This window comes from Spea bombifrons, chromosome 1 (assembly GCF_027358695.1).
Source record: "Spea bombifrons isolate aSpeBom1 chromosome 1, aSpeBom1.2.pri, whole genome shotgun sequence".
Classification (NCBI taxonomy): Eukaryota; Metazoa; Chordata; class Amphibia; order Anura; family Pelobatidae; genus Spea; species Spea bombifrons.
Window position 1 is genome coordinate 23,608,587 of NC_071087.1, and position 12,679 is coordinate 23,621,265.

General features: G+C 38.9%; 1 protein-coding gene across 6 annotated transcripts in view; it reads left to right on the top strand.

The window, feature by feature from the left end:
• The window catches only part of EXOC1 (exocyst complex component 1), a 37,976-nt gene that overhangs the window by 23,085 nt on the left and 2,212 nt on the right, over window positions 1–12,679 (top strand). For 4 of the 6 annotated variants that reach the window (XM_053458533.1, XM_053458558.1, XM_053458542.1 and 1 more), the window contains 8 exons: window positions 136–276; window positions 464–569; window positions 1,924–1,968; window positions 2,460–2,623; window positions 5,649–5,759; window positions 8,434–8,510; window positions 11,954–12,182; window positions 12,485–12,668. In XM_053458533.1, the coding sequence (XP_053314508.1) occupies window positions 136–276; window positions 464–569; window positions 1,924–1,968; window positions 2,460–2,623; window positions 5,649–5,759; window positions 8,434–8,510; window positions 11,954–12,182; window positions 12,485–12,668 (1,057 nt within the window). The remainder of the gene's footprint in view (window positions 1–135; window positions 277–463; window positions 570–1,923; window positions 1,969–2,459; window positions 2,624–5,648; window positions 5,760–8,433; window positions 8,511–11,953; window positions 12,183–12,484; window positions 12,669–12,679) is intronic. The other 2 variants (XM_053458550.1, XM_053458576.1) reach the window with 1 other exon arrangement.

The window sequence follows — 12,679 nt, forward strand, 5'->3', positions numbered from 1 at the left end:
GCTCCATTTTTGTAATTAAAGGGCGCATCACATCATTGAGGCTTTCTGATGTCATGGCGAGTGATTCCACAGTGATATTTGCCTGAGATTGTCTCACAGTACCACATGACCACTCTTTCTCTTGTATTCACTAAGGGGCATGATCAGAGTTCTACCCTTTCTGTTGAGATGACCTTGCCAAATCACCATCCTTTCCACCGAGATTTGCTTCGATACGCTAAGTTGATGGAGTGGCTCAAAAACACGGAATACTCAAGATATGAAGGGCTTATGAAGGTTTGTGTTTTTTAAATGAATCCTGTGCTCTGTGATTCTGGAATTTATATCTTCTGAGGTGTTAGTGAAAGTTGTTGCATATCCCATTAAGAATCATTATATTTGTAATTATTTAATTCATTTTTAGTAATATATATATATTTATAATTTAAAAGGATTAAAACACACAGTTTGTTTTGCATTGCAGAATTACATGGACTACATTGTGCGTCTTTATGACAGAGAGATCAGGGACTTTTTTGAGGTTGCCAAAAACAAGATGACCGGTGCAACTAAAGAAGGAAAGAAGTTTGGTAAGTTTGGCGAAATATTCCCCACTTTTATCTCGATATTACTATTTTACTTTACACACAGGGAACCTGTCATCTGCCCACTTAGTGTACACGTGGGAAACCTCTCATCGGTGAGCCGGCACCATTCCTCCCAGGAACCAATTCTACCTTTGTGGTCCAGTGGTAAAGCATCAGACTATATTTGACAGATAACACTCTCAAAGATCACTGTTCACATCAAGTTCCAAGTCCTGATGCCTACCGCTATGTCGTCACAATTTATTATATAGTCCTGGCACATTCATAGACCATGCTGAGCGAGCCAAATGTTAGAAGCAAAATTAATTTGGCTTCTTAAAACTTTTTTTCTGTGCTTAAAAATTCTTATAAAGAGGCCAGTATCCAATTCCTTTATTTGTAAAACATTATGTATTATGCATGTCTTATTCTGAAAGCTATGTAGCAGTTGTTGGAACATACAAACTATTCCCCCGCCATAAGACATTAACTATTAACTAGCCATACGGCAAGAAAAGCCTTTTGAGTGTGATAATGGATTACCATTATCGGTGATCTACCTGCCAGTTTGATGATCTCCAGCTTGTGTGCTTAAGAAGAAGAACCTTTCAGCATTTGCATTCTTGGACAGCTGATTCCAGCACTATCACATGAGATAGCGCTATGAGTGCCAACAAGAAATGCATAATCCTGGTGCCGGATTATCTTGTTTGCTATGCATCTTGGTACATGGTGTTGGCGTTCACTTCTAAGTGTATTCTTGCCACTTTAGGATTCATGCATTAGATTGCATGAATTGTGATTTCTACATCTACCAAAATATGTATTCAGTGCCCATTCTTGAAGTACCCGATTCCACATGCAGACCCAAGTTTTGGATTTTATTCCTGAAAAAACTCTGCTTCTAAGTTAATTTTTAAGTAAATACTGTAGTACAAAACCAAGTAACTACAGCAACTATTGTACTATTTTTGAGATAGAAATACGTTACTGCATTAAATAGTGGTGAATGTTATTACAGAATTCCAGTGGAGTTGTGTAGCTTTGATAATAGGATTCTTAGTATCATATAAGGAAGAACAGAGGCATTATTTCCTAGCTGCATCCATCATTAATATTTAGAATATTCTCATTTTGGGTTCTCTCTGTAGTTTCTCATATATTCCATTGCCTGTAGTGCCGGTATGTTAGACAATCCATGTAACGGTTCTTTCAATAACAGTAACTGCTTATGTATCTTTCTGCATGTTTCTTCTCTGACTAGTGCCTAACTTGCCTTCTTGTGCATGGTCCATGCTAAATGCCTATTTTCTAATGCATCTTTGTCTTTGATGCTTGCAACTTAATCCAAAACCAGCTACGTTGCCTCGAAAAGAAAGTGCCGTCAAACAGGAAACTGAGAGTGAGTATGATATCGTCCTTCTGACATATCCAACTAGACCTATTCCACTGGTGATAGCTCAACTCAAATAAGATACATGACATTCTATTTCATTCACTTATAATTCAGGACAACCGGTGTGGTGGAAACCAGGACCCAATCACTTTGTTTTGTTAATCACTTTGTTAAATTGTGCTTTGATTGCATGTCTTGAATTGTGAAATATTTACTTTTTATTTACCTTGAATGTATTTTGCTACACACCAAATCTAACCGGGTTGATGGATTTTGTGGCAACGTGACCTAACAGTAGATGTAAAGTGGAGGACCTCAAACTTTCATACCCACCACTGTACCCATAGTTTCACAGCAGTGTGAAGGAGCAGTGTGATGGTGTCATACGCTTGAATGCACAGACCAACCTCATACTCTTCTGCTAGGTCACCTTGTCTTTACCCTATTAACTAGTTGACACAATGCATTGGCCCTCATACCTTTGCTGGTTGTTCAAGGTCTCCACGGAAGCTCTGGCAAGCTGACAGGGTCTACATCCAGCCTCAATAAGCTCTCTGTCCAAGGCTCTGGCAGTCGCAGGTCTCAGTCGTCATCGTTGCTGGACATGGGCAACATGTCGGCTTCTGATCTGGATGTTGCTGACAGAACAAAATTTGACAAGGTAAACACCATGCTCTTTATGTTGTTAATTTACCATAACTGTGGCCAACTATGGCTTTCCAAAGGTTGGAGAGTGAAACATACACACTCTGTCGGTCAATTTGTATCGCAGCTGGCTAATCAGGTGCAGGAAACCCAGTATTTAGTGGTTACAACTATAAAAGTGAGAGAAACTATTTTTTGTTTGTTTGTGGAAACTGATGTGTTTGTTGCAGTGTCAATATATTTTGTGTTTTTGTGAGGACCACATTATATATATATATATATATATATACATATATATATATATATATATATATATATATATATATATATATATATATTGTAATAACCTCTCCAGTCCTGCAACTCCAACTCTACATTATCTTTTTCTAATTGGTTTAATTTGGTCCTCACTCGAAACGGCTACATTTAATTTAAAGCACACCAGCAGATTTTAGAATACAAAATGATCAATAGGGCCGGCCCAAGACAAAATGCCGCTTGGGGCGAAGCCCCCCCATTATCTACCCTTCCTCTTCCCCCCACCCCCGTACTTACCTTTCAGCAGTCCTGCGGCGAGTCTCCCTGCTTGGTCTCGGTGCCGGCTTGTAATGCTGAGCGCCGGAAATGACGTCATCTTCCGGCACTCAACATAAATCGGCACCGAGCTAGAGGGCTCTCAGAGGAGAGAGAGAGGGAGCGCCGAGCAGGTACTGACAACTTGGTAAGATAAAACCACTCGGCGCCCTCTCTCTCACTTCTCGGCTCTAAAAAAAAAAAAAAAAAAAAAAAAGTGCCGCCCCTTCAAAAGTGCCGCCTGGAGCGGTTGCCCCACTCGGCTCTATTGTCGGGCCGGCCCTGATTATGAATGATGTGTAAATCCGTGAGTCTGGTACAGCAAAAGAAAGAGGCGCTGTGCTCTTGAAAGCTTTTAATGTATTACAAACTTGAGCATGGATGAGAAAGAAGATGAGACCAAGAAGTTACAATGTCCGGTTTTAGCCTACGACTCCCAGCTATTTAAGTCGACACCTCAGTAAATAGCTGGATGTAGGGCTGAAACAACTAATCGATAAAATCGATAATAATCGATTATGAAAATCGTTGGCAACGAATTTCATCATCGATTAATCGAATCGATTTTTATCGATTATAAAAAGAGGTTTTTTTCAGAGCAAATGCTCTGAAAAACTCCTCTCCTTATAATAATCCGATCTCAAACAGAGATCGGATTATAACACCGGAATCCAGATCCCCCGCAACGCTGCAGGAGACCTGGATTCCCCTCACTGTCGGCCGATCTCTCACTTCCGTCTCTCTCCCCCCTCCCATACACCCCTCTGACCCCTCCCCCTCCCATACGTCACTCTGCCTCTCTACCCGGCTCCGTTACTAACAGTTCACTTACACTGCAGCTTCATAGAAGCCACAGTGTAAGTGAAGTGCAGTAACGGAGGCTGTCTGTGCAATGCAGACACTCATCATCCTCTCTGTCAGGTGGTGAGTGTCTGCATCGCACAGACAGCCTCCGTTACTGCACTTCACTTACACTGTGGCTTCTATGAAGCTGCAGTGAAAGTCCTTGTCTAGTGAAGATCCGTTGCTGACAGGAGGCAGAGTGGAGTATGGGAGGGGGGAGGAGGCAGAGTGGAGTATGGGAGGAGGCAGAGTGAAGTATGGGAGGGGGGAGGAGGCAAAGTGATGTATGGGAGGGGGAGGAGGCAGAGTGCTGTATGGGAGGGGGAGGAGGCAGAGTGGAGTATGGGAGGGGGAGGAGGCAGAGTGGAGTATGGGAGGGGGAGGAGGCAGAGTGGAGTATGGGAGGGGGAGGAGCCAGAGTGGTGTATGGGAGGGGGAGGAGCCAGAGTGGAGTATGGGAGGGGGAGGAGCCAGAGTGGTGTATGGGAGGGGGAGGAGCCAAAGTTGTGTATGGGTGAGTTATAGTGGTGTATGGGGGGTATTATGAATTTCAGGGCATATAGGGGGTATAAGGCATATCGATATTAGGCATATCAGGGGGTCATAAAACATCTGGGGGTAAAAGGTATATCAGGGGGCTCAGTTGCATATCACTGGCATATAAGGAGTATAAGGCATATCAGGGGCACAGTGGCATATCAGGGGGCACAGTGGAATCTGGCATATAAGAGGTATAAGGCATATATGGGGGCAGAGTGGCAAGCTGGGGGTCTGATATGCATAACCGGGGGCAGTTTGGTAAATAAAAAAAATGTAAACAAGGCTTTTTTCTCATAGTTTTTATTAAATATGAAAAATAGTTAACATATGAATTAATATTTACTAATAACTTTGTATTAAAACCTAGTTTGAGAAACACCGTGTTTGGGTTCTTGTAGCTTTTATTATGTCAGTAAAATAAGAAGGTGAATAGAGAGAGGCCATTGCAATAAAGAGATGAAAGTGTAAATTGTATGTTTTTTATTACATTATTTTAAATTTAAAAAAATTGCATTTTTTTATCCGATTAATCGATTAATCGAAAAAATAATCGGCCAACTAATCGATTATTAAAATAATCGTTAGTTGCAGCCCTAGCTGGATGCAAGCAATATAGTGCCATATGATTTCTAAAAAGGTGGGTCACTCAGCTATCATATGCATTAGTGTAGATGTGACGGCTGGAATGTACCTTTTGAGGTGGTCTCACGATAGCGACTAATGGAATGATCTTTGTAGTGGGAACATTGGTGTTGTGATGATACTGCTTTTTAAAATGTGGACCTACGGTGGTCTCTATAAATTGTATTACAATAAGTAAAAGGTACTTGAGCTGGGGAGCCTAAACATCTTGAAAAAGACACAATGCTCTTTCAGATAGCAAAATAAAAAAATCTGACTTTTTTTTTTTTTATTTTCTTCTTATTTTACAATTGATACATCTTTTTGAAAAAAAAAAGAGGAAAATCATTTGTTGCACATTGCTTAGTTACAGCCCTTTGTGACTTGTCGCAGGACTTCATTTTAAACGCTTGAACGTTCTTAAGAAGAAATGAAAGCTCAATATATTTTGACTTTATTTCCAGATCTTTGCACAGGTTCTAAGTGAACTGGAGCCTCTTTGTCTGGCGGAACAAGACTTCATCAGTAAATTCTTTAATCTCTCCCAGCATCAGAGCATTACTCGGACACCCATGGTATGGCTGGTTACTTAATTATTTACATTTTGGTCTGCTTAGTTTTTTAATTATTTGTTCCAGATAATTAATTGTATGCATTTGTAATATCCTACTAGTGATATTAGCTTTTATGGATGTAAAATAAATAAAGCAGGTATGCCGACACAGGTTAGTGTGTGACCATTGTAAGCAGTATTGTGGACTCGATGGCGAGAGCGGTTATTTAACAAAGTAGTTAAACAACAACAACTAACATTTTAGTTATAAAGACTTGTCTCGGATACATACTATGATGGCTTCATGTTACTCATATACATTAGCTGCTGTCCCTTGAAACACAGGAACAAGTGATGTTTCCTTAGTGAATAGAAGTGAAAATGTCTTATTCAGAACATGTTAAGAGAAGGACATATTCTTTTTTTATTATTTTCCCCATTTGTCTCTGTCTATCCAGAGGGTGGGGAGGGGCAGGATTTGCATCAGTCCTCTAAGAATGTAAAGTCAGGATATCAGAGTATTGTGATTATCATCATGACATCACAACTCTTTGGCAAAATGTATGTGGCAGATGTGTGAGATCTATGGGGATTTGTGGGAGATTTGTTTTATTACTGTGGCCCATACACACAGATGTTGGTGAAGCATGGGTGAAATGAATTTTAGAACAGAACAAGGCTCTGCTATAACACCACAATTAGTCTACGTATGTCTAATGTCATATAGAAACTCCATTCTTGGAAAGAGGAAACGTATCATGAGAATCTCATATTTTAAGTTGCAGTCTACTGAAACGTGAACTTACTTGGGTTTCAGCTGCAGTGTTTATGTTGACTTGTGTATTTATTTTACACAATGACAGATTGCTGCGGATATTGTAAAGAACAACAAATTAAATGTGATGCGAAACAATCCTCGTTTCGCATCACATAACCTAGATGAATTTGATCTCGGTATATCCTTCCAGCAGGTTTGGAATGGAACGCTGCAGGGACCCGTCCAGATCAATGCTGTGCTAGCCTGATGCTGAAATCACTACTTTCATTACTGTATATATTTTGAAAATTCATGTATTTGATTATTTCTTAGATTCCTCTCATAAGCGTTTAGCTATTGTTAGACGCCTAATATATTTTATATATATTAGGCGTCTATTTTATATAGCTCCATTAATGAGACTGATAACATTAACCACTGAAAACAAACAACATGCTTACAAACAAGGCTTTTATGTCAGCCTGAACAGAGGAGCAAACCACAAAATACTGTAGCAGAATGTTTTAAAGGAGGCACACAGGGATAATAGTAAGAGATTAGTAAACATCAATTATGACACCATTAATAATTAAAGTCACTCATCAGTTGTGGTTTTGTTAAAGTCAAGCCAGCTTTTATACTGTAATTCATAAAGATAATGGATCACCAATATGGAAGTATGAGGTTAGTTTTCAGATCTTGGGCCAAAAGCAAACCATTTCACATTGTACCAAAGCTCTGTAGTTCTACTGGGCATGGTCAGTTTTGTTAAGGACTCGCATTCTCTTGGAGACTGGGAATGACCTTTTTCAATTTCAGCTCTTCAAAAAGCTACTCATGGGTCTTCATTTTGTGCAGCGACCCTTTGCTTGTAGTCTTAGACCAGCGGAGCCCTAAGCAGCTGCTTTATATGATTATATAGAAACATAGAAACCTAGTGACGGCCCATCCAGTCTTCCCATTAGCACAATCCCTGCCTACATTAGAAGAGAATGTCCGCATGCGTTGTAATCTATTATAACGTCTATTGAATTCCAAAAGAACCTTTTATAGATACAATTTTTAGCACTGAGAGCACAATTTGTTTACTAAAACCTGCATAAACATGTGCCAGTAAAGTAAAAGAATGAAGAGTAGCATTGTTTTCCTAACAGCGTTAAGTCCATTAAATAGCCTTTTAGCATCCCGCAATAGTGCTCTGCGCCGGAGTTATAGAACAACCAGTTAATTAACATGCGGTTGCTAATGAAGGTGAAGTCTTATACATTTTTGCTTCATCAGTATTCTTTGTTTGTTAATCTGTAAACTGTAAAGATTGTTTTTACAAATAGAAAGGAACTGAGGCACAAATGCAGCCTTGGCTGTAGACAAAAGGAACATGGGTACTCTTGGTGTGTGTATGTGTGCGTGCGCCCCTATTTTGGAGATTATAAAGTGTGTTTGTCATGGTAAGTAGGCTGAACAGTGCCATTCCACTGAAGCCTTTTATTATGCTGAAGTGTGATAATTTGGGTCTACAGCTTAAAGGAAAAAATTCCAGATACAAATAAGTTAAATATTTCAGAATTGGTGAGACATTAAGGTTGGTCATGAAATCAGCGATTTCCAAAGAGGACTTGAATTTCAGCTCACCAACGTGTGAAAAAGAAAGTATACCCTCTTTGAATATACATCAGGACATAATAACAACCGTCTGTTCCTTAGATCTAAAAATTATGTAAATACAACCTCAGATGAACAACACATGGCATATTACACCGTGTCATGATTTATTCAACAAAAATAAAGCTGAAATGGAGAAGCCATGTGTGAAAAACTAAGAACTGTACTGAAGATAAAATTTGTCATGATAATGAGGTTCAGACATGGACAGAAAAAAATAAAAAAGAGCAAATATTAAAATGTGTTTTAATATGTATTCTTCTGTCTCTTTTCAAAGGGTGAAACAGATGATGGTGATGGAGGCATTTCCTCTCGACCACTGACTACTGGAGTACAGCCAGCAGTGCCATCAGAGTATGTCCTGACAGTTTATACTCATTTTTCATAACATGCTTGTTTTAACCGGTCATTACCAGCTTGCCTTTCTGGGGTCCTGCAAACTAAAGTATGTGTTCACAAAGCCCTTTGCTGCGTGACCTGGTTCGCTTACCAAAGTAACCACGGAAAAACACACAGAACTATAATCGTTCTTTTGCATTTCATTTGATATTTAATGTACTGTTGTGAAATGGGAACAGTCGTCATAGCTGCTTTAGCTTGTTCTATAGCGTGAAAGATTTCACCTCCACACAGTTTGTTTAATAGGATTGATTACTTATTGCTCAACCCATATCTTATACCATGCTTGTTCTGCCCATATCCATAATATTGTAATTTCAGATCACCTCTTTAAGCCAAATCCTCAGACTAAAGCTTATGTGGGAGGATTTTGCATCTAGCGACAGCATATGCATCTTATGTTGCAAAAAAAAGAAGTCATTATGAATCTCAACAAACCTATTTCTAACCTGTCAAAGGCCTCAAAAAAGGACTCCTATGCCACCCAGCTCCTCTATAAGCAGCGTTTTTTTTTGTCAAGCTTCTGACATTATATTCTAAAGTGTCTGTTTCGAAGGACGGCATAGATAAATGTATTCCTCCTCTGGGATTCCCCTCCCTTTCGCAGAATAACAGGCAATTCTGTAGATACCAAATAGTTGAGAATCTTACGGATACTATTAACAAAGCTGTCAAAGAGCCTGGAGTCCCCCCATGCCGATTTTGCCATAATCATAGTCCTACATAAGGAGGGAAGGGATCCTCAAAGTCTAGTCTCATACAAGCTGTTCCATGAGACACTGCCAGATCAACTTGCGTATATCCTCCCATCTTTTACCCCCCTATGCAAAAAGGATTTCTAGTACATCATTATTCAGTAGTAAGAGGTAGGCAGATCATTGCAACAATGATCAATGCGAGCGATTTCCCTACAATTCCAAGCATGCTTTTAAACCTCTAAGGTTTTCACATTTTTAAAATGATGTTTTAAATGGGCTCACTCTAAAATCAAATATATGTGGATCTTATTTCCCTGGGAACCAACAGGTCTATATGATGTTATTAACATAGCCCCCATTATTGAATAGCTCATATCAGACCTAGCACACAGTGGCACGATCCTCCTCTAAATGTTATAGGCAGAATCGGTAAGATCAAGATGGTCATATTCCCCCATTCCCCACATATAGACGCTGCTATTGAGGATACTGGATCCACAAGGCGTTTACACGCTTCTTTGGGAGTGGAAAAAACACAATATTGGCTTTTTTAAAAGACTAACTCCCTGTCTGAGGGTTGCCAATGATTGGATTGCACATTCTATTAGATTGGCAGACTAGGAAAACACTTTTATCCTTGTGATATACATATATTTAATTTTAATCTTTAAATGCCATTACAAAGTTATACGCCACTCAAAATAAAATGTATTTTTTTATATATGTATTTTTTTTAATCTAAAACAATTAAAAGGATCAATGCCGAAAAAAATATGGAAACCACTGCAACTGCAAACCAAAGTAAACCACAACATAAAGAGAAATGGAAAATCATTGCATATTTGGGTTTCGGTCTCATAAAGTTTTGGTCTCGCATCTAGCCAACTAAAGGATAATACTTGGCCTTTTGACAACAAAATTGATCTAGTTCTAGATGCTTTTTTCAGACTTGAGTATTTGTTTTACCTTGTTTTCCCTTTCAATTTTTATTTTTGAAAGACTGGGCTTTGTCATGCTTTACGTAATATTTAGCTGTAACAGAAAGGACTCTTACCTGATTAGATATGTAACTAGACGCTTATGCGAACGCAGAATTTAAACTTTTTTTTTTCTATTTACTTTTTTTGTTAAGTGACCTATTTTGGGTGTTGATCCTTTTTGTTGTTTTAAACAAAGTTTGGGTGTTATGTGGAGTGTGAATTATTGAATAATAGCACAGTTGTAAATGTTTAGAGAGTAAATGGCTCTGAAATTACTTGCTAAATTCCACAGAAGGGTCACTAAATGCTTAGCAGTTATAAATCATATCGGGTACTGCAGTGGGCCAGGACTGCCATTATGCTTTTGCATCCAGCATTTCTTTTGCAAAGATCTGCATCTTACTTCCCACAGCTTTAGAGCTAACGGTGTGGTCTGTGATGAGCCTGATAAGGTCTTCTAAGGTCACGCCGTCTATTCTAGATATATTTAAGCTGATCGTGTAGTACAAGTTGTTTGTCTTTTTTTATTTGCTGTACATCGCCCCCCTCTAGTGGTCCAATACATGTTTTGCAGGCGCTCTTTACGCTAAGTGGTACTGTGACATCAGACTCCAGACTGTAACCAGGCCAGGATCCCTCCATCTGCCTTCCTCGGCATAAGTGTGGCAATCAGAATGTGATTGTGTGCAAGCCAGAATGTATATAACGCCTGGTGTATGAGGAGATCTGCATGGTTAATGGGTGTAATGATGGGCTACAAAGTTAATGGAACACCTTAGTTATAAAGAAAGTTTACACTATTACACTGTAAAAAAAGGCATCTTAGAGGGGATATGCTCATCCATTCAGACTTGAAGAAAGGGACTTTCACTTAAAATCGTGAAAAGGGTTCTTTACAGTAACAATAAATATGTGGATGTCACTTGCCACAAATGTTGTGCCATCAAATTCAACAGATGCCTTTAAATATAGGCCAGATGATTCCGTAGCAAAGAAGAATATACAGAGTTATAATGGTTATAAGGACAGGATTAGTTAGAGTTGTTAATCCAGTGAGAAATCGGATATTGAAGTTGAGGAAACAATTGGAAATCGCTTCAGTGCGCTTTTATTATTATTATTATTATTATTATTATCTTTTACTTATATAGCACCAACAGTTTGCGCTTAATACAATACATGGATGGATGTTGCTAATTCAGAACTTTATGTATATACTATAGGACCAACAGTCTTAACGCCGACATATGCATGATTCCTCATTAACTTCTCCTGTCTTTTTAAGCTATCTTTTTCCTTTCTTTTTGAAATCGAAGTTTGGTTCTTTCAGCTTTTGTAGATACATTGATCGTTATGCTATTTTGATACCTTTAGTCACTGAAATTCCAATTTAAGCATATAATATGGTCCCTTTTAAACACTTTCACTTTTCGCAGAACAAAACAAAGAATGTCAGTCATAGGCATGTTTTGTAGATGGCAGTCCACTGGTGGCCTGATCGTGGCAGCGAATTAAGCGAGCATTATTATCTGTAAGAAAGAGCCAGAGTCTGGGTTGGGCAGTGTTTGGGAAGAGCACTTCCAAAATCTGAATACAAGAATAACATTCTAGGACCCAATGCAGCCTTTTTCTTTGGCATGACTAGAGCAGAGGTATCCTTTAAAATATATATTGTTAATTATTATTATACACGTTTGCCTGTTGCTCGTCTTCATTGCAGGAAGGATATGATCCGGCAGATGATGACGCATATATTTCGCTGCATCGAGCCAGAACTGAACAATCTCATAGCTTTGGGAGACAAGATTGACAGCTTTAACTCTCTGTACATGCTGGTTAAGATGAGCCACCATGTCTGGACAGCAGAGAACGTAGACGCGGCTTCCTTCTTGAGCACCACGTTAGGAAATGTCCTTGTAACTGTGAAAAGAAACTTTGATAAATGCATAGTAAGTGTTACATGGCTTATATATATATATATATATATATATATATATAATTTTATAACTGCCTGGAAGTATTTCCAGGATCCGCTCTACTTTTTGTATATATATTTATGGAGAAAAAAATGAACAGCTAAACGAGAAAAAAGGCATCCTAATTAAGTGAGCTGAGAGCGGCCGATATCGGAATATCCTGTGAATGTCAGTGGTTAACGGTTTTCTACGTCTGCATTTTTGTTTCAAAGTCGAATTTTTCCACATTATGTTCTAAAGTGTTTTTCTCATGCTTTTGCGTGTTTGACCTGAAGACCAACCAGATCAAGCAGATGGAGGAAGTGAAGATCTCAAAGAAAAGCAAAGTTGGCATCCTTCCCTTTGTGTCTGGTTTTGAAGAGTTTGCTGAACTTGCAGAATCCATCTTTCGAGTGACAGAGCGGCGAGGGGATCTGGACAAAGCTTACAGTAAACTTATCAAGGCCGTGTTTATAAATGGTGAGTTGCGC